Below are 21,919 nucleotides of genomic sequence, written 5' to 3' on the forward strand. Positions count from 1 at the left end.
TAACGCTCACCTAGTTTGCTTCTTATGTAAGTGCCTCGATACAGACGGAAGGTTCATTCACACGTACAGCGGCTCGCCGAGACCGTCCGTTTTCAACGAGAGCTGGCGACTCTCGGCACCACGAGCGACATCGATGTGGGCGTGTCCAGCGATGCAAAAAAGTTGAGAAAACTTTAACTTTAGGCAAATTTGCAGCGACTTGTCGCAGTGACCACCGGTGGGAGAAGACAGTAGAGCACACGTGATCCGCGCTATGAAAAGAGCGATTCTGTCCTCAAATCATACCTAAAATATATTTTAATCTGTCTAGAGTGTTTATTTTCTCTTTGATAGGTTTAACATGACTGTTACTTATCGCAGGAGAATTTTAAGCCTGCACCTTTTTTGTTCACACATATCTGCCTGTTCCAGATTCTGAAAAAGTTATCTGTTCATGCTAATTAATCCAGCTAATAAAAGAACAATTAAAAAAAAAAAAAAAAAACATTCTACCATCAACCAGCGAGATGTGTGTAGCTCTTAATAAGTAGCACATGCTATAGGTACAGCACTGAGGTGTGTCGCAGCAACGTGAAGCACATTACGATTAAACATATCCTTGTACGTAAGTACGTCAGTTTTATTTATATAGCACATTTAAACACAGCAAGGCTGAGCAAAGTGCTGAACAGAGTAAGAACAAGTGGAATAGAAAAACAGAATAAAACCACATAGAAAAGCGACAATAAAACAATACTAAAATTCAGTTAAAACTCCTGGAAGGAAATATACGCTTTCAGACTCTTTTAAAAAAAAATATATATATATATAATAGAAGGTGCAAGGGGCAGCGCCTGAAAAAGCTCCATCACCCTTAGTTTTTAAACGGGATCGACGGACATAGAAACGAAACCTCAGGAGATCTTACGAATCAGCTAGATGAATGTGAAATAAGAAGATCTTTTGAGATAAGAAGGAGCTTGATCATTAACACCAGAATCTTAAACTGGATCCTAAAATGTTGTTGAAAGTGTTTGTTTTGCAGAAGAAGAAGGAGTAAATTGTGCGGGTTTTTTCCCCTCCTTTCTCTGGTTACATATTGAACATGCTTATAGAAAAAGGATGTTTCCATGGAAATCTGCAGAAAATCTGCTCCCTGAAGGACTGTCTGGAGTGTATATAGTTATTTATTTATTTTAAAACCCAAAACATTAAAAAAAAGTAATAAATAAATAAATAAAAACCCCACCATAGCTCCATAGCTGGCTGAAGACTGGATGGGACAGTAACATCTAAAAGTTTCAAATTGTGCTGTTTTGATGTTTATTATCACTGAAAAAAGCTATTTCTGGATCCACAGAAGGCTTTTTTTTTCATTCCGTAATGTTCTCCTGCTGCCTTTGACACGGATTTTTTTGATACACGGAGTTTAATACGTAACAGCCCAAGAGCATATCTCTTTAGCTGCATCCACGTTAATACGGATAGATCTGCAAACCGCATTTTCGTTTTAAAGCGATCTCCGTCTACACTGGCGTTTTCGACCGTTTTCCAAAAATTGCTCATCCTAAAGACGCTAAAGTGTCTGAAAACACTAAAAACGTAAGAAGCTTTGGCCTGCGTCGTTTTCGTCAGGCGTTTATTTACTTTGTCTCTTCGATGTCGAGGAAAAGCACCAGGTTTGTTTTTTTTTTGTTGTTGTTTTTTTTACAAATGGACAGACAAAGAGGTGGAGTTGTCTCTGCGGATAACTTTACAAGACTGTAAAGTTGCGAAAGCAGGTGAAAATGTCGTCCTCGTGTTCCAGCGCCGAATAGCAATTGCGAGTGGACATCCCTTTGAAAAAATGCAATCTGAAGGTCGTACAAAAGTGACGTTAATCTTTAACAACGCTCTCAACCCGGATAGCAGGCAGCACAACAACTGCAGTACAACATCCCACGCCAGCTTGTTTGTTTTGACTTGACCGCGTCACGTGACTATAAATATGTCACAGTTTTTGAGCATCTCCGTTTTCTCGGCCCACACTACAACACGGAAATTATGTGTTTTTTTTTTTTTTTTATTTATCCACATGGGAGAGCGTTTATGCAAGAAGCTTCGTTTTGACTGGACAAAAATATCGTCTCAGAGTGGACGGAAGGCCAAAACGTGGAGAAAAAGCTGCGTTTTCTGATTTATTTTGACTCATGTGGACGTCGCCTACGTCATTCTCTCGCGTCTCTCTCACACACTCATACCCGTAATTGAATTAGAGGTGTACATGCAGAGCGCTTCTGCTGTCCTGCGTGTGACGGCGCTCCTCTCGCACTCGCACCCCCACACTTCCATTAATTCAGCAACACTCACTAATTAACCTTGAGCTTGGAGAGGTGATTAAAGACTGCAGATGGACCTGTTTAAAAATTCAGCGCGCTGAGGTAGAGAGAGATCAAGAACGCCAAGGGACAGACAGACAAATGAGTCAAACTGGGCACTGATTAAGCATATCGATTTACTAGAGGAAGAGATGGGATCAGAAGTATACTTGGTAAATGGTCTGCGCTTATATAGCGCTTTTTTAACCTTAGCGGTTCTACAAAGCACTTTACATTGGTTCACTTTACATTCACCCATTCTCACACACTCGCACACCAGTGGTAGCAGAGCTGCCGCGCAAGCCGCTAACTTGCCATCGGGAGCAACTTGGGGTTCAGTGTCTTGCCCAAGGACACTTCAACATGTGGAGTCACGTGGGCCAGGAATCGAACCACCAACCCTACGATTAGTGGTCCCATGTGACCATACTTGACATGTTTCGATTCGGCATAAACGAGAAGGAGACCACACGGAAAACAGAAAGAAGCACTAAGTTTTAGAATTTAGACAATTCTACACCAAAAAAATAAAAAAGGGAAAAATTGACTATACAATATTCCAGATGTTGCACAATTTCTAGGTGTGTATTTAAGTGTTCTCAGATGTTCGGACCCCACTTGTATATTTAGTGTGCTCTTTGTCTTTTCAGTTCAATATAGTGCCATAGAAGGTGATTATTATTATTTTTAATGTTCTTAAGCAAAGAAAATTACAAGGAGAGTAAATCACCATTTTATTTAAACTGTGTTGTTTTCGTTCATGTTTAGTTATTTACCCGGTATAATTTTTCTTCTGGCTGATGGTTTGCTACATTATTTCCGCAAAAATTGTATGACCGTGACCTCAGAAATTTGTCCCTAGTGTAAAAGTGAAGGGCTTCAGTGTTGAAAATTATATTCTCGTACGGAAACGGCCAGGTGGCTGGTCTAGACATGTGACAACCCTTTCACCCACAGATATGTAGCTCAAAAACTATCTTGTCAGACACACACACACACACACACACACACCACACACCAGAGTGAGTGCAGAGTGTGTCTGAGCTCAAATGAGCAGCCCTGGCTGATGTCCTGTGGTGCCATCTCTCTCTGCTGGCATGACCACAGAGCAGTATCTGGCTCTCAGCACTCACTGACCAGCAGGATATCCTTCATTCAAGCCCAGAAGATTTTTTTTACAGTATGACTCATGTATCAAATTACTTTTAGCGAATACAATCGAATACAAACAAATAGGAAGCTACAGATTCAATACCGGCCTCTTATGTCTTATGTCATGACGTGAATGAGTATTGGATGCGACACATTTTCCAATCCGATCCACTCATATAACACTTGATTGATCCCAAGCGGTAATTATTAAAAATAATTGAATTGTTAAGATTATGTAAGTATCTTATTATCAGTATCAGTATCTGGTATTCCCAGATCTTCGATATCGGTAAAGTATTGAAAATAGAAAAGGTTGGACTGGTTCACTGTTTTATTCAAAATGTAAAGAAAACAGGAATCAAATCAATACAAAAATATCGCACGTTATACTCCACATAAAGAGGCTGCAAGGAATTATTTCCATTTTTACAAAATATTTTGTTTATCCAAATAAGAATAGCGTACTAGTAAAGCCACCAATGAACAGATTTATCCAGGTATTAGTTTTATCCAGGTATTTGTTAGTAGGAATTTTGGATTAAAATCCAACGAATGGACAGCATATATATATATATTTTTTTTTATCTTGAGAAGCCTCTTAGTCATTTAGTAAAAACAAAAAGAAGTAAAAAAAAAACAAAAACAATAACGTAAGAGTAAATCTATAGGAAAATGTGCCATATTCTGGTACATTGTGCTGGGTTCACTTATCCGCTACCCGATAAAATGGCATCCCTGTGTATTGACAACACGACCTTTTAAACATAAACAACAAACTTTCAGTATAGTTTAATATCCAAAAATGCAAGCCGTGTGGTAAAATGGCACTTTAGATTGATGGAAATAAAATGTACTTTTAACCAGAAATGTTATAGAATAAACAAAAGGCTCAGACCCGAATGGAATAAACATGACAAGGCTTTGCAAAGACACGGGAAAGAACAGAGGATATGAAACAAACAAAGTAATAAATGGAAACAAGATACAGGTGAACACCATCAGGGAAGGAAACGAAAACGTTGGAGAAGGAGCATACCAACGCATGGTACTTTTATAATCAGAGCTGAGACATGACAAGTGTGCTTTATGAATGTATTTATAATATACCGGTTGATCATATATGATAGTGTATTACAATCTATTTCTATTTAATGTGATCAGTGAATGAATGCGCTATAGAGCTGGGCATTACAACAATATAATATTATCAGTATTGTGATCAATTATGTCACAGTTCCACGCATAATAATGATATTGCGTAAGTTTTGATATGTTTTTTAATGTTATTCGTTATATAATAAAATTTTATTCGTTCATAAATATTTGTTGATATTAAATAAAACGATCAGCAATTTTTCTCAATTTTTCTTTCTTTTGTTTCTCAAACCTACTGTTTTGTTATCCAACTTATATATTGTGATACACTGTGTATCATAGAAATGTCTTTAAGTATTGTAATATATTTTTGTCATATCAAACACACACACACACACATGAACACACACATAGAGTGTCATACAGTGTAGTCATTTGCCAATAATATCTATGTTATGCCTTTATGAGAAAATCATACAGTTGTGTGTCTGTTGTATACGTCATTGATGAACGTGGATTATAATGTCATCAGATTGCGTAAGTCTTGCAGTAGAGCGGTTTAACCCTCTCTCTGCTGCAGTCAGACTTGTATACATGCTGTCTGTGTGTCAAGGTCTCAAACATATTGAGGTCAGGGACTGTAAGGCACGTTATATGTCTGGTGCAGTAAATGTATATGTGTATGTGTCTGTAGCTGGAAGGAACACGACAAACGAGGAGCTAGAAAGCATGCTGGAAAGTGACAACCCAGCTATCTTCACATCGGGGGTAAGTGGAAATGCACAGTGGTCATAGAGAAGGCAAGTTTTAATGAGTGCAGTTTGCACATAAGAGCGGTGCAAGCTCATGTGAAAACTTACAGTTATTCGAGGAATAAAAATGTGTTATAGAGACAAATAGGCGGTGCACTATTTGTTTGGGTTTTTTTTTTTTGGTGTTTTTGGTGCTGTTTTTGTGGCGAACCAAACACAAGCTTGAACGGCGGATTTCTCCTGGCCTTGATCTTCCATGCACGATGCTGTCTATGCTTGAGTGCTGCAGCATTTCTCACGCTTTACACACGCTGTGCACAGGGCAGCATCTCTCTTATGGGATAAATTGAATGAATTCAAATGATTTAATTCATTTTACATTATTATATATACATTATTATATAGTTATTTACATTTGAAATGGATGTATTTTATATATATATATATATATATATATATATATATATATATATAAAACTACATTTATATATATGTGTATATATATATGTGTATATATATATATATATATTATAAATACATTTATATTTATATATATATATATATATTTTTATGAATACGATTTAAATTTCAATATATATATATATATATATATATATATATATATATATATATATATATATATAAAATGTGTGTGTGTGTGTGTAATTAATTGTAAAAAAATAATAATAATTTTTTTTAAAAACACTTGTATATCCATTCTGCGCGTTTTCATCATTCTTCAATGTTATTAAATGACAATCATGTAGACACTGTAACAGTGTTATTTTGTTGTTATGTATCATGTTAATGAAAAATGGCTTCTTTTTCCAGCAGTCATGTTTTTCCAGTTTACATTTAATTTAAAAACAAAAAAACAAACAAAAAAAACCCTTTCTGGTTTGTGCCACGCCCACTTCCAGGTGGACTCTAAATACAGATACAGATGTGGATATTTGTGGAATTTTTCATCAACACTGAAACAATGGTCCGTACTAACGTCTGCAGGAATAGTAGTTTCTTCGTTTGTTTTTGCAATATTAACTGCAATATTAACTAATTATTGTAAGTGTGTTAATTAAAATTTTGCGTTATTTCCAGACTTTTGCTCGGTAGTGTATTTCTGTAATGTGTTTATTTCCTCATCTCAATCCTGTATGTTTACGTGCTTGCAAATATGAGAGATGTATTCATCCTCTGCAGGCTGTTACAGGCGTTCAGGGAGCTATTGAAATTCCAGGCAGAGACGATTCAACCCTTCTAGCAGACTGAACAAATCTCGATTATATCCCAGATCAGTTTTGATTTCAGCTGTGGCGCTTCCTAACAGGAGAATTGCCAAAGCCAGAGGTCAGAAAGTTTGTTGAAAAATTGATGGGGAATGAAGGAGACGTGCTTATTTTGTGTATGTGTGTGTGTGTGTGTGTGTCTTCCTTTCTTTAGATCATCATGGACTCCAACATCACCCAGCAGGCCATGAACGAAATCGAAACCCGTCACAATGAGATCATCAAGCTGGAGACCAGCATCCGCGAGCTGCACGACATGTTCATGGACATGGCCATGCTGGTCGAGAGTCAGGTGAGAGAACGCTCCGGAATCTTCTCCTGCCCTCCTCTCACCTCGAAATCGCCGCTTTGTGTCTCGGCTATGGTTTCTACTGACAGATGGCCTCGCCATAGGAGGGGGATTTATCTCACTGCTGCCCCATTGCCATGGCATCACACAGAAACACACACACACACACACAGGAACACTCTGGCACGCATGCTGTGCGTCTTTGAAAACCTTGTTAGAAAAGGCCAGTATGTGTTTCCGCTAATTCCATTTACACTCAGCGAAAACTGCATCAGTGTCTGGTTATAAATCTCATCTCTCGGTCCACCTCCCCTCCGAGACCTAGCTCGTCCCAGAGTCCAGGAAATGACATCATGTTGTTTACCAACTGCCTGAAAAAGTTAGCAGCAGCAAGTGAAATGGATTTGGAATCAAATAAGCGCTCAGATGTCGACATGAGTTTTTACCAAAGTCCGAGCTGCGTGTACCTACACACAGCTAACGTAGCAAAGCTAACAAAATTGACTCAAAATTCCAACATGGCTTGGTCAGAAATACAGTTTGTATATGTGCTTTCGGTTTGTTTCCTGGGATTATTAAAGGAAAGGTCCATCCTGAAACACATTAAATCGCATCAATTATTTTATTTATTTAAACTATTTATGATGTACTTAGCGATTCTGGTACAGGTTAGTTGGTCGGTTCTGTATGTTTATTATTGATTTGTGCTTAGTTGGGGATCATCACAGAGCTCAGTTAAAGGTTAAAGGTCAGCTGATCTACGAGATGATCAGCACGATGGTGTTGAATTTAAATTCCAGCATTGGAAGCTGATCTGTTGGAGCAGCGTGTACAGATTAGAGAGCCAGACAGACTATAGGACTAAAGCGCCGCTGCATCGCTCTCTTTCAGAAAAAACGAGAGGTAGATCTCACTGCACGAAGTTGAATGGCATTGTGGGTAATTTGGGAAATGGTTTTTTAAAAAAAAAGGGAAAATAGAGCAACGTGTCAATAATAATAATTAAAAAAGCCATCTAAACAAACAAACAGAAAATTGTGTTCCGAAATCATTCTTGGACCCCACAGAAGACCAGGCTAGTTATAAAGGCTAATATGAAGGCGCTCAGGGTGGATTTTTTCCCTTTAATGCAAAGCTTTTCTGTCAATAGTGCGCTTTTATGAATATCGCTCGTGAATTATTCATCTATGTTAATGGTCAGAGTGAGAGAGTCTATTAACACAAATGTATTTGATTTAATAATTAATCTGACTAACCTGCACCCTCTCGTTCTCAATTCCCTGTGAAAATGAGGTGTGCGACCTGCACAGAGTCTGCTTTTTGCTCGGTCTTTCTGCTCTCGGTCTTTGCTGCCTCTTTTCTCTCTCTCTCTCTCTCTCTCTCTCTCTCTCGCTCTCTCTCTCTCGCTCTCTCTCTCACTTGCTCTCTCTCGCTCTCTCTCGCTTTCTCTTTTTCTCTCTCTCGCTCTCTCTCTCTCGCTTGCTCTATCGCTCTCTTTCTCTCTCTCTTGCTCTCTCTCTCTCTTGCTCTCTCTCTCACGCTCTCTCTCTCTTGCTCTCTCTCTCTCTTGCTCTCTCTCTCACGCTCTCTCTCTCTTGCTCTCTCTCTCTTGCTCTCTCTCTCACGCTCTCTCTCTCTTGCTCTCTCTCACTCTTGCTCTCTCTCTCACGCTCTCTCTCTCTTGCTCTCTCTCACTCTTGTGCTCTCTCTATCTCTCTCACTCTCTCAAGCTCTCTCTCACTCACTCTCTCTTGCTCTCTTTCTCTCTCTCTGTGTCTCTTGCTCTCTCTCTCACGCTCTCTCGCTCTCTCTCTTGCGCTCTCTCTTGCTCTCTTTCTCGCTTGCTCTCTCTCTCTTGCTCTCTCTCTCTCCCTCTCTCTCTCTCTTGCTCTCTCTCCCTCTCTCTCTCTCTCCCTTCCTCTCTCTCCCTCCCTCCCTCTCTCTCTCCCTCTCTCTCTCTCTCTCTCTGTAATAGGCCTTTAATAGTGTGCTGTGAGCTTGGGGCCTGCACTAACCTCTAAAGGTAATTTATGTGTTAATCTACACTTTTTCATGCATGCTACTTATTTTCAGCAGCAAAGTGGCTGCAACACGCCACTGCCACCGAATACTTTAACCTAAACCATTCTGTAACGATTTACATTAAAGCTTCCTGAACTAACATTATTTCTTGCATTAGATAATGTTAATAAATCATGAATTTCATCATTAACAAACCCTAAGTAAACATTTGGGGACGTGCTGCTCTAGGAAAATAATTTGTTCGTTCCAACGCAAACTGGAGTTTACTATTACCACTCCGAAGTTTCCCAAAACCACTGCTATATATCATAGATGATATATTTTTTATGTTTATTATTTAGTGTCACGTGGGCTGAATTTTACTCATCAATAGGATGAGCATTGATTAATGCAGGTGTTTATTTGGATTATTTGTTACTTTCTTAATGTGTCTTGTGTAGAACTGTTAAAAGTGTTACCAATTATTCTATAACCTGGATTTATTTGTTTTATATTCCATCATGCGTTTCAATTTCTCACCATCTACATATCGTCCTACAGGGTGGGCTCCTGAACAACATTGAATCAAATGTGCGTAACGCCCAGGAATATGTGGAAAAAGCCAAAGAAGACACTAAAGCAGCTCTTAAAGTGCAAAAAACAAGCAAGGTGGTGAGTAACGCCTTAATCAGTCCACAGCTGCTGTCTAAAATCCCTCTCTCTTTCTCTCTTTTTCCTGTCCTTTTTCTTCCTTCTTCCCCACTTCCTCCCCCTCTGTCCTGCTCGTCATACTGCGTGTGTGCGGTCAGGGAGAGATGATCGACCGTATAGAGTATAACGTGGAGCACGCGGTGGATTACGTGGAAAGGGCTGTTTCAGACACCAAGAAGGCAGTAAAGTACCAGAGCAAAGCACGGAGGGTGAGTCAGACGCCCGTCATGACCATCATGATGTCTGTTCATCCCGCTAACACAATATCGTGTCGTGCCGGTGCTTTGCTTGATGCTCATGCTCGTAAATTTCAGACTGAGACAAAAACGAGTGAGGTAAAAAGGTGTTCAGGAAGCCCGAATCAAGCCAGATAAACTCAAACGAAGGCTCATTGCAGTAGTTGTGTCAAGAAATGACATTTATTATCACAATTATTTGTATAGTGCGTTTAACAACGGACATTGTCAGAAGGCAGCTTTACAGAAATATAGATATATAAAGGAACACCTCCCTGAGACGATATGAGGAAGGGACGTTGAGAGGAACCAGACTCAAAAGGGAACCCGTCCTCATCTGGGTGACACCGGAGAGTACGATTTATCTTTAGGCTGGCCGTGTGCGTCCATCCTCAGCAACAGTAAGTGATTTCCAGGTGTTGAGAACTCCAACTACAAGCGGGCCATCAGGATAGATAGTATATGTACAGTATATGTATAGTATATTATATAATCGTGTTTCGGATTCGTTTTAAACCTAGCAGCCAGTGATAAGAAGACACTTTCCTTTCCCACTTACAAACAGAATAAAAGAGAAACAGAAAATGTAGATTAGCAGGAATGACAAGTACTTAGGAAGTCATTAATGTGTTCATGAATCATTAACTACTGTGATGTAGATCCTTGGCACACAATCCAAACTTTTATCACTAGAAAGTCATGGCCAAGATCCGCCTACTTTGACCTTTAAAGAGGAAGTTGAAGGAACACACCTGGAATAACTTGACATGATGCCTTGAATTCAGTTTTCAGTGTATGGAAACCATTCAGCCGATCAGATTGCATCTTTCAACATTCCGAAGCTTGTAGCATGATACGTGTACGGTAGGTGTCCACACACTGGATCGTAGACCCACTGTAGAGCGTCTGAGGCCGAGACCTTCCCTTTCCAACTTTCACGGATCCTATATCTGGTTCCATAAGGACACCTAAACCCATCTCTTTGTGTCACTTTCACAGAAGTTGATCCTGTTAGGAGTGTGTGTGGCATTTTGTCTGCTCATCCTCATCATCTCACTCGCTGTTGGACTCAGCTGAAGAAGCCAGGATGGGTTTCTGAGTCTGTTCTGAAGCACACATGGCAGCGAGTTTGGATATCCATAGACCAGTTTCATTGCGATTCGTTAGTATGTTTCTATACGGTTTGGGTTCATGCTAATGTGCTAAGCTTTCAGTGTAGTCGTGACATAGTCTTCATAATGTATTTAATATACTGAGTCAAAAAAAGTCTTTTTATGGAACCGATATGTCAATGTTTTGTTCATTTTGACTGAGAGTGAGATTATTTAACACGTTCACATTAATAGAATTTTTGTCTACAGAAAAATGTCACACTGTGAGCTCACGTGTAGATTGTTCCACCTACCTCACTCCTTTCTCTCACTCTTATGTGTGTATGTGTGTGTTGCATTATGCCTGAAGTATCTGCATGCACTTCAAGGCTGTGTAATGTTTGTGGCATGTTCCTTTCAGTCTAATACTGTTTTTGACATGGCCTCATTGACTTCCCGTGATCGCGTGCTCGTGCACTACATGAATACATGAATGAATAGACACTTGCACCACGAGGATGGGTATCAGGGGAAATGCCGTGTGTATAGTGTGTACAGTGTAGTCGGTTTCCATTCTGCTATGTACAGATTCACATCGGCTCGCTGGTTTTCCGACTAGATGGATCGCTAACGAGCTAGCAGGGTAAGAAGTCGGCAGTTAAAATAACGTTAATAACAGGGGGAAATTATACCGTTTATAGTAAATCCTGATCTACATTTCTTTTGTAGTAAACCGGCTACTTCACCAGCTCTTATGTCCATATCTCTTATAGCCTTTATAGTGCTGGCTTGTAGCTTTCAAAAAGAAACAGGGAAAAAAAAAAAACTGGCTAATCTTGTTTCTAATCACAGCAGCTGGTATCCAATAAAATGTGAGTAAATCCACGAATGCATTCATTAAAACAAATTCTATTATAATCTGTATATTACCTAATTGTGCATACATTTGAATCGTTTCTGTTAGCCCTTCTTCTTCCTAGAAAGGAAGATCCTGTTCTAATTTCAGAGCCTAGGTTAAAGGTGTTCATTGGGGTCAGAGTGCAGGGTCAGCCATGATGCAGCCATGAGGCTTGGCAGCACAGGGGCTTGAACCTCTGAGCTTCTGATCAGTAACCCAGGGTAACCCTGGCAGCGCTGGGGCTTGAACTCCTGACCCTCTGATCAGTAACCCACAGCCTTAACCGCTAAGCCACTACTGCCCCCTTGTCTAAGGAACCTCAATCATGTCAAAGGAGAAATGACAAAGGAGAAGTCAAAGAGTGTGGGTTAAAAGCAGTATTAGCACAGCTATTATCTTCTGTGAAGATGGCAATATCAGTCTGCGCCTTATTTATTCTTGATACGAGTCATAAACGGAGTTCCGACACCCCCATGTGGTGCGCGCAGTGTGTGTGTTCATCTGCTGCATGTCCTGCTTTGGTTTTGGAATGCATTTTGCTAGTGACTGCATGTGAATATAAAGCTCACTCCTGTTTTTAATGTAATCAATGTGCAGTCATTTTAGGTCTCTCTAATAATAAAGGTTCAAATGATTAACTCTCCAATTCTTCTCTTTTCATGCCGCCTGGGATTTCTTGTTAATGTCTTTGCAGAAGAAAATTATTATTCTTATCTGCTGTGTGGTGCTAGGGATCGTTATTGCCTCCACTGTGGGCGGGGTGTTGGCCTGAAGAGTGCGACGATTCAAACCTATTACAAAATATAACAGCAAACCCATTCGTGCACAGAAAAAGAAAAAAAAAAAGAACGATAAAAGACGCCGTTCCTTGGCAGCATACAATCAGTTAAAAAAAATAAATAAATATGGAATCGTGTAAAGAAGGGAAGGAAGAACCGGTGTGCTTTTTTTTTTCTTTCCCGCATGAGGCTCTATTTTGTAAACGTGCAGTTCTGCAATGTGTTGCCCTGGATGTCCTGTGTCCTTGTATAGAAAAGAAATAAATAAATGACTTTTATTTTTCATTAAATATTTAAAGTGCTCATAATAATTGCTGTAGAGATACAAAGAAACCCACAAAGGATCACTGCCGTTGTGTTTCCGCAGTGCCGGGAGAGCCAAACAAAGCCGAATGTGCAAATATATTGCGTATTCTTCTTCCACAAGTGATATTAAAAAGACGATGTCAACGATCAGATAGTTCAAAATGAAACGGAAGATTTTATGCTGGTGCTGTGCTGGGACAATAGAGAGTTTGAATTACTGAATGATTCCACTGATATTCATTTATAGCTTTTTTTAATTATTTTGAATTTTTTTTTTTTTTTTTGAGTAACCTAATCTAGAAAATTAAAAGACAGAAGAAAAAAAAAATCCAAAACTGAAACGTCTTTACAAAAACATTGCGTTTTCCATCATCTAGCACACTGAATGCAGCTCATAAACTGCTTGATACTAAACTGATGCGTATCGGTAAAATGGTTTTGAGTACGTAACGACACAACAGCAGAAAAAGCACACGCGTTTGATTCATACAGAGCCGCTGAGGGGACATGCTGGTTATTTTTGTAATAAGGCGTGGAAATGGATTAATATATTCGTAAGACACGAGACTCTGGAGAAGCTTGACGGCCACAGGTTTGATCAGGAAATATCATAATCCAGGAAAGTCCGTAATCCAGAAATCGACACGATCAAGGCGAAACACAGGCACGATCGGCAAATCCGAAAGGACGGACACGAAAACGAGTCGAAGCAGATGAATAAGCTAGCACTAGATCAAGGTTTAGAACGTATGTTTATCACAATGAACGACGCAAGACGTGTTTACGATATGTATCTTCTAAGGTACGTATCTCCTGGGCAGGATTTATTATCTGGTGGCTATGAGATGAGATACCAAAGTCATGGCTGAGAATTGTGTAACTTGAGTCCATAACTTAATATATTATGGGAAAGTTATACTTAATATGTGACGGCTAATTAATTATTTGGCAGGAGCAGGCGAAAAAAAAAGCCTATTCTCACTGATAATTCACTTAACATGATGCAAACTAATAGTACGTCCATATCATGTCTTGATGCTTCATTCCAAGATTGAAGTAAATTGCAATGTTATCAATCAATCTCCATGCTTATGTTCCTGTGGCTTAGGAGTGTAATGCTAAGATAATGTAGTGTTTCAAATATTCATATCTGTATTGAGATTTTTTTTTTTTTTTAATTAAATATGATCCCTAACACTATGTCCTATCACTGGAAAACAAACAAACACCTCTTAGGTAGAGATGCTGGGATTGTAAGCATGGTGTGTGCATTCTGGCTCTGACAGTTAACTTAGTTACATCACTCAGATTAAAAAAAAAAAAAAAAATCATTTCTACTCACACAGTTATTGTTTTTGTTCGTACATACTTGTGATATATTCTAACCAATTTAGTTGCAAAAATATTAACACACTACTAGCCTAATTTAAACCACCGCAACCCTGACCTGGGAGTTACTAAGGATGTACGAATGAATGGCGTACAGTAAATGCACCATTACGCAGCACCGGTCCAAAACCGAATCATAAATAGACGCATTTCCTATCCGTAACTGTTTTCGTATCCGTTTAAAACACATCATCTGTTCATTCCGAGTAAATATATTTGTATTTAGTTACATCAGTACTTGTAGCTACAGTGGTGGCTATTCAATTCAACTGATTTATTTATTTGACAATATTTGCGGTGAGTGAAGTGAAGCATTTCCTAGCCACGATCTCGAGAAACTGATCTCGTTGCCGTAATATATTAATTCATGGCTACACATTCTTTTTAGATAAATAAATAAATAGATAAATGTCACATCAGCTGCTCTGTAGATTTATGTATAATTTGAACTACGCTGCTTTCTGAGCACAGTTCAGCTTCATGGAACCCTGATGATTCAAAATTTACTCCTGTCACCCCCCCCTTAATATTTTATATAATTTTCCAAAATATGTAAGGTACCATTTCCAATGTTCACGTTCCAAGTGAAGGTACCGGTTTGTGTTGGAAAGCATTTTAAAAATATTTAACAGGGGAGATATTGCCAGTATTTATTATCATCTTCTTCATTATAGCCTTTCTTGCGGCTGCTTCGTTGCCAGTGGCTCTAGTTTCCATTCTGCCTTATTTCTGTATACTACATTTAGGCGTGAGTGTATACGTGTGTGTGCGTATGTGATCTGCATGAATGAACATCGTGTGCATGCCAAGCGGGGGCCAAGTTGTGTATGTGTGTGTATTAAAAGCCTGTTGAAGTGTCTGTAATATGCCACTTGTGTCTTTGTTCTATAGAAGGTGTACATTACTATAGTATTGGGGTGAAGTCAAAGTCCTTCTGCACAGATGCTGCCAATGACAAATCTGACAGTGTGTATGGAGTACGATGTGACTGTTGAATATATATTATTGGTGGAAGCGATCAAGGTCATGATCCCCACGTTTCTGTCTCACTTGATAATAAGACTTGAGCAAGCAAATCGAAAGTGCTCTCCTGATTTATTCTGGTTTCGTGAACACTACCCAGCCAGATCGTTCGTCTGGGTTAACGAGACAACAAGACCACCTACTTATGTCACTGCCTCTGCGTTGTGAATTAATGTCACTGTATGTATGTTTGTTATTTGGGGTTCATTTTTAAGTAAATCTCGTCTGAATACCAATCCTACTCTCCTGTCATTATTTCACCTGGTGCACCAATTAAAAAACTTTTCTTTTCCTCGAGACAACCTCTTGATTCTTTTTTTTTTTTTTTACCATTATATTCAACATAAGCTTATGCAAAACACCATTTAGGCTCAACAGCAGGGCTCCATCTCACTTTTTCAGGCTGTCCTTGCCTAAACAAAATGAGAGGGGTACCTAGAGAGGTCAGTAGTCTCCCATCAGCCCAAGGAAAGTACATATCTTTTTTGTGGATAGTAAGAGAAGGTTCCTTAAGGCCTTTAACCGTCTTCTCCTGGCCCTTGATTCTTGCAGGACTCCAGACTTTGTTCTTCAGCTAAGCCCAGACAACACTTTTTCTGGATTGATGGTGCAATTTTAGCAGAGATGCACTGAATGCACAGGTTGCTACCATTTCCTGTGACCAGGGCGTCCTGGCAGGTATAGCAGTGGTGTTGTAGAAGGATGATGTTCATCATTCTGTAAAATGTTGTCGACACTGACAAGGTGTAAAGGTGGAAATGGAGGACCTGGTATTCCTACAGCTTTCTAAATATGCTGGACAGCTGGGTTTCTGGTGCTAGGAGCTGGACGTAGTTATAGATGAGCTCCTCAGGAACCACTAACTTTAGCAATTTGTCCGCCTCCCTTGATGGTCTGCAGCCAGACTACAAATACTCTACAGGGTAAGAAGATTATTCACGGAGGCTTGGAGTACTACTGCGTGCAACATTAGAGCAAAGGAAAGTCCCAGCTGCATTCATCCTTGGAATTTAATGAGAAAGTACTCCATAGGGAATGACTTTTCACTTAAGAGTGTTCAGTTATTATTTTTATTTGTTTCTAGCAGTTCCCATTTGTAATTGCTTGTTTCTGTTGCGTATATGGTAGTACATTCCATACAGGAAGTACCGTACGTGCCATTTGTTCCATTTGAACACACCTGTCTTTGCCTTTTCGTTTACCTTCACTTGAATTTTGTTCGTTTCTAAGAAATTTTCCAAGTCCAGCACTGCATTCCAGGAGCATTGGTTCAGGAACAGCCACAACGTCATTTTATGAAGTTATTAAATACATAGGATTATTGATTTCCCACGAAACAGAAAGCTTGTTTAGAACTTACTGTTAGTGCCGGGTCAAAGAAAAAGTGATAAGGAATAACGAGTGGGGGGGTGGGGGAGGAATAGTGGGACAACTCATACTTCAGAAAGAAAGACTAATAGACTAAAGATTAATAGATGATTATGATCAGTTTGTCGAAATTGAGTTTATTTATTGATTTCTGACACACAACATACTGACACGTTTCTTTTTTTAAACCTGTAAAAAACAATGATCAAATTTCCTACACGTTTTTCCAGATCTTTAAAAAAAAGTTTTAACGAAAATTGGGTCCATTGATTTCCATACCTGTAGAAAATGAAGAGTGATTCAGCAAACATAATAATAATAATAATGATAATAATAATAATAATAATAAACTGACCGCAAAATGACATGATTTCATGTCACCGTGACTCACGTGATGTCTGGTGTTCACAGGGCCGGTCCAGGATTAAGCCAAGGTCTTTGGCAAGGTTCACATCTTTTTGTTCCAAAATAGACAACATAATGGAGCTGGCAGTGTTACCTTTTTTACACACCATATCTACTAGTAGTCCGGTCATGTCCTCCGTCACTTTGTGACCCTGCAGAATCCCATTCGCTTCCCTGCCAGTAAGAACTGGCGGGTTTGCAGCCCTGAGACCGTCAATAAGATCCTTAAGGAGAGCTTCATTAACTCTCTCAATGAGGTGAAGCCGGGCTCTCCAAAGCAACTCTGTATTAAAAAAGTCAGCATAAAGTAAAAAATATTCAGTGTTGCAATTTACGGTTTTGTAATTGCATTTCAGATCATCATGAGAGCGCATATTATTTGTATTTCCTGACATATTTGTGCTAGTTTAAAGAGACTCACCTGCCATGTTCCGTCCTCAGTGAACTCTGAAGTTGTGTTTGCATGCAGGAGGGATTTATCGCGTTTCCACTGTAAGGTGGGTGTGTACACAGAGAGAGGATGTTGAGTAATAGAGTATGCTGATAAAGACCTGTTCAAATCTTGCTCTGTATAAAATCCTTATAACCTTAAAACATCATTGCATTCTTAGAGATCAGTGGAAAGGTCCTATAACAGCAGCTCTGAGAGTAATGTCAGCTGCAAGGTTTATGTATTTGTGCTTTTAATTTAGCTGAGTTTTTCTTTAACCTAATACCATTGATATCTATAATGATATATTTGAAAGGTTTTAAGTCAAATCCAAATAAGCTTTACAGATCTTTATCGGAAAGGGTTTAAACGATGTTTTTCATGCTTGTGCGGTGAACCATGAACAATTATTGCACATGCACCCGTGGAACAGTCATTACGACATGAACAGTTTACAGGCGGTAGGAGATTAAGGTCACAGTTACAATAAGTTAGGACACTAAAGAGACCTTTCTACTGACTCTGAAAAACACCAGAAGAAAGATGCCTAGGGTTCCTGCTCACCTGCGTGAACATGCCATAGACCTGCTGCAGGGAGGCATGAGGACTCCAGATGTGTCCAGAGCAATAAACTGCAATGCCTGTAATGTAAGACGCTTAAGACAGTGCTACAGGGGGACAGGAAGGACAGCTGATCGTCCTTGCAGTGGCAAACCACGTGTAACTGCCCTGTAAAAATCCCTCCAACCAAAGTCAAAAAACTTCCTGAGACCAGGGGTTATGGATGTCAAAAGAAATGAAACTTTATTTAAAACCAAAGAGTGAGACAGTCTGCAGAAAGTCTAAATTCCTGCAAAAATACACGGGCTTTTATACTCTTTTGAAACAGTAAACAGTACACAGGAAATGCAGAGATACAGATATACACTAGCTATTGCAGTAAAACATGGGATTCTTCTAACCAATACACATTTCAATTATAGTCTGATTAGATAGAATGTATTTTACAGTTTTAGATTATGCTTCTAAGTATCAATGCTAAATGTCAGTGATGCATAATGCTTATACTTTATCAATATATTCTATATAACCATGTGTCGCCCCCCCAGACGTGATCGAGAACTTACAAGTGCAAGTTGGTGGAAGAGTGGGGTAACATCTCACAGCAAGAACTGACAAATCTGGTGCAGTCCATGAGGATGAGATGAACTGTAGTACTAAAGCAGCTGGAGGACACCAGATATTGACTGTTCCTTTAGATATCGACCCCCCGCCCCTTTTGTTCCATTTCTGTTTGTCAAATATCTGTGAAACCTGCTTCAGTTGTTGAATCTTTTTAATGTAATAGCCTAGAAATATTTACACATGCTAAGAAATTTGCTGGAAATAAAAGCAGTTGAATGCGAGAGGATGTTTTTTTTTTGTTTTTTTTTGCTGAGTTTATTACATTATCAGTGAAGCGATCTCTTTGTAACCTCTTTCCTTGGATTACACATGAAGTATGTTTTGAGCATAAGATTTATAGACATCTCACATAAGTCCAAAGATTCCACTTTGAAACGTACCATCTATTTAAATCCACATCTTCTCATCATCCTAGCAGTGCAGTCCCTGGTCTCTTTTTCCTCATCCTGAAGTGAATAAGACAAAAGAAAACAGCTTGCCATGTTACAGATTAACCATAAAGCACAAAGTCCTCCACCCTGGTACTTTCATTTTGATGAAACCGTTTCCATGGAACAGCTCTCGGAACTGCCGAACAAATCGAATCGCTTCCAGTTATTAAATTATTAACCGCATACAGTACTGTTAGAACAGTTTTATTTTATTAACACAAAGAAAACATGTATTCTCTGATCTCAAATTTACTTCTATATAATCTTTATTTCAGATTTTGTAACAATGGATGATTATAAAATCACTTGTACACTCTATACCTGGATAATAGTTCACTCAGCATGCAGTATTGCACAGATACAGTACAATCTTTCGCTTATTACCATGCATTCATTGTTAGCGATGCAATTTGTTCAGAATTACTTTTAGCGCTTTGTTTTGATATAAAGGCACGTAAAAAAAAAAAAAAAAAAAGTCTCAGAAAACCAGGAGAGTACAAACATCAGTTTGGATTTCATACCAGCCCAGTGTCTGTTTATTTGAACAGTCTGTTCTAATTTATGTGCAGAATTTATGTGCAGAAATTTAACAGCGTCCAAAGTCTAGTGCAGACAATATTCACATTGTGAGCCAAAAGACACAATTCAAATAGAACTTACATCTTTATATTTTACATTCAGTTTGACTTTTCTTATATCAGGCAATGAGTACAGAACATGTTGCAGTTTCTATCATCAATAATTACATTTCTCTTCTTATACGGGAATTTTGTTCTAAGGTTTCGTCATCACTGAAACAGTATATATATATATATATATATATATATATATATATATATATATTAAAAGCAGATCATTAGTTCCCATGTCAGCGATGTACCTTCAGCTCCACCATTTAGATAGGAGGAAATTCATAGTATCAAATAGCTAACGGGTTAGCATCACATTCGTCCCCTAGCTAGTGACAATCCTTGGAGTTGAGGCAAACTTTGCGCTCCTTCATAAGTTCTTTTGATTTTGATGCACTGTAAAAGGTGTGTTTTTTTGTGTATAAGGTGTTAGCAAAAAAATACAAAAAAATCTATTAGTGGTGTTAAACTAGAACACTGCTAGATGGGCTACTTTAGTGTTAGCAAGAAACCTTCTTAATAACTAGCATGTTTGTTCATTTTTAGTAGTGGTTTTTAACTAGAAAATGACCCAGAAAGCTACTGTAACAAGGAACACAGAAAAGGTGAGTACGGGTCCAAATATCAAGGTTATGAGGTTCCGGGTAAATACCAAAAATATACTGAATGCACACAAATTAAAGTCAGAGGCAAATGCAGACAAACCAAATAAATTCCAGGAAGGGGCGCCCTCTGGCACTCCAGAAGGCGATTGCTCCGGGCTGGGTGTCAGAGTTCTGACAGCAGTCTCAGTTGAAGGTCTTAGGTGGATAACCAGACCATCTACCCTGGTCATAGAGGTGGATGTGGGTGTCGATTACAGTCTGCTAGACTCTTTTTATGATGTTGGATAGCTCTCTGTAGATGGACGTGTGCTGTTTACTGCTCCCACTTTTCCTTTGTCCATTTTAACCCCTGTCTCATCTAGGATATAACCTAGGAACTTCAGTCTTCTGTTGAAATTCACATTTCTCAAGCTTCAGATTCTTTTTTTTAAGATGCTTTGCAAGACTACTCAATCCTGCATGATGTCTTTCTCCTCAGGACTGAAGTAAATCAGGATATAATTTATATAGGTTATCATGTAGAAATGGAGGAACGTTCAGAGAACCTCGTTAATGAAGCCCTGAAAAATCAGTGGTGCGTTAACTAGCCCATATGACATCACCCAATATTTATAACGACTAGTGAAAGTCACGGAGATCTTCCATCGTGCTGCCGTGTGCAGCGAGATGCTGCTCATGATCGCCAAGCTCCATGTTGCATGGTGATGCCTTCTATAACAATGGACTCAGATCATATGACAGATTTATATGCTGGAGTTTTTATTAATACAAAAATCAAGGTCACAACAATCTGGGTCGATACCAAAAACGTAGAGAACGCAAACAAATCCGAGTACCAGGTCAGTGGGGGAAAAAAAACAACGGGTCAAAATATCAGAGATCAAAATCAGCAAACAGATAAGAGGGCTAGGTAAGGTACAAAGTCGAGATGAGGCAAAACACTTTGCTTTGCACCATATCTAGAGTCCATGTGCCTTATATGTTGGAAATTAACCGGGTAACCGAAAATGTCATTCAAAATTCAGGGGAGGGGCTCCTCTGGCACTCTGGAACTGAATTGTCTAAGCTAGATGTCAGCTACCCATGTTCTATAAAGTACACAAGCCATAAATTATCTTGATAATTGGCTAACCTTATCTTGCTACCTAGCTAAGTTGCTTGATAACTAGCATGTTGTTTTTGTTTGTTTTGTTTTTTCATTTTTCTGCAGTGACTTTAAACTAAAAAAATAAATAAATAAATAAATAAAAGGCCCAGAATGTTAGCTAGCTCCAGAAGGTATATAAGTTATAACTAACCATTTTAAATGCTAGCATTTGCTTGCTTGCTTGCTAGTTAATGTTAGCTAACAACCTTGTGGAGATCACGTATTGTAATGTGAAGGTAGGTCATCTGAGAGAGTCATCTATTAAATAGTGGAATGAAATTCTGTCTCGGATGTAGTGTTTAGTAACCAATTTGGGATTTTGAACAGTAGCTTCTACACAACACGGGTGTCCCTACCCTGTTGGTTGCCATGTTT

General features: G+C 38.9%; 2 protein-coding genes across 10 annotated transcripts in view; one reads left to right on the forward strand and one right to left on the reverse strand.

Annotated features, from left to right (window-relative positions):
- The window catches only part of LOC108280849 (syntaxin-1A), a 105,236-nt gene extending 86,283 nt beyond the window's left edge, over positions 1 to 18,953 (forward strand). The window contains exons 7-10 of one of the 6 annotated variants that reach the window (XM_017496303.3): positions 5,278 to 5,351; positions 6,776 to 6,913; positions 9,721 to 9,831; positions 12,542 to 16,161. In XM_017496303.3, the coding sequence (XP_017351792.1) occupies positions 5,278 to 5,351; positions 6,776 to 6,913; positions 9,721 to 9,831; positions 12,542 to 12,619 (401 nt within the window). In that variant the 3' untranslated portion in view covers positions 12,620 to 16,161. Of the gene's footprint in view, positions 1 to 5,277; positions 5,352 to 6,775; positions 8,934 to 9,472; positions 11,843 to 12,541; positions 16,162 to 18,656 lie in introns of those variants that run through there. The other 5 variants (XM_017496305.3, XM_017496304.3, XR_008393059.1 and 2 more) reach the window with 5 other exon arrangements.
- On the reverse strand, positions 16,830 to 19,172 carry LOC108280852 (uncharacterized). 4 transcript variants are annotated; one of them, XR_008393060.1, is made up of 5 exons: positions 18,675 to 18,789; positions 18,112 to 18,188; positions 17,539 to 17,607; positions 17,104 to 17,400; positions 16,830 to 16,991 (listed from the first exon to the last, which is right to left on the reverse strand). XR_008393060.1 is itself a non-coding variant. In XM_017496311.2 (4 exons), the coding sequence occupies exons 2-4, from the start codon at positions 17,543 to 17,545 to the stop codon at positions 16,960 to 16,962; spliced, it is 336 nt and encodes a 111-aa protein (XP_017351800.1). In that variant the 5' UTR covers positions 17,546 to 17,607; positions 19,113 to 19,172; the 3' UTR covers positions 16,830 to 16,959. The 4 variants fall into 4 exon arrangements, 3 of the variants coding, with proteins under 3 accessions (XP_017351800.1, XP_053529589.1, XP_017351799.1); XM_017496311.2 differs by lacking the exons at positions 18,112 to 18,188; positions 18,675 to 18,789 and adding an exon at positions 19,113 to 19,172; XM_053673614.1 differs by lacking the exon at positions 18,112 to 18,188 and having other exon boundaries at positions 18,675 to 18,760.
- Positions 19,173 to 21,919: the final 2,747 nt, after the last annotated feature.

Source organism: Ictalurus punctatus, chromosome 20, assembly GCF_001660625.3.
Source record: "Ictalurus punctatus breed USDA103 chromosome 20, Coco_2.0, whole genome shotgun sequence".
Lineage (NCBI taxonomy): Eukaryota > Metazoa > Chordata > Actinopteri > Siluriformes > Ictaluridae > Ictalurus > Ictalurus punctatus.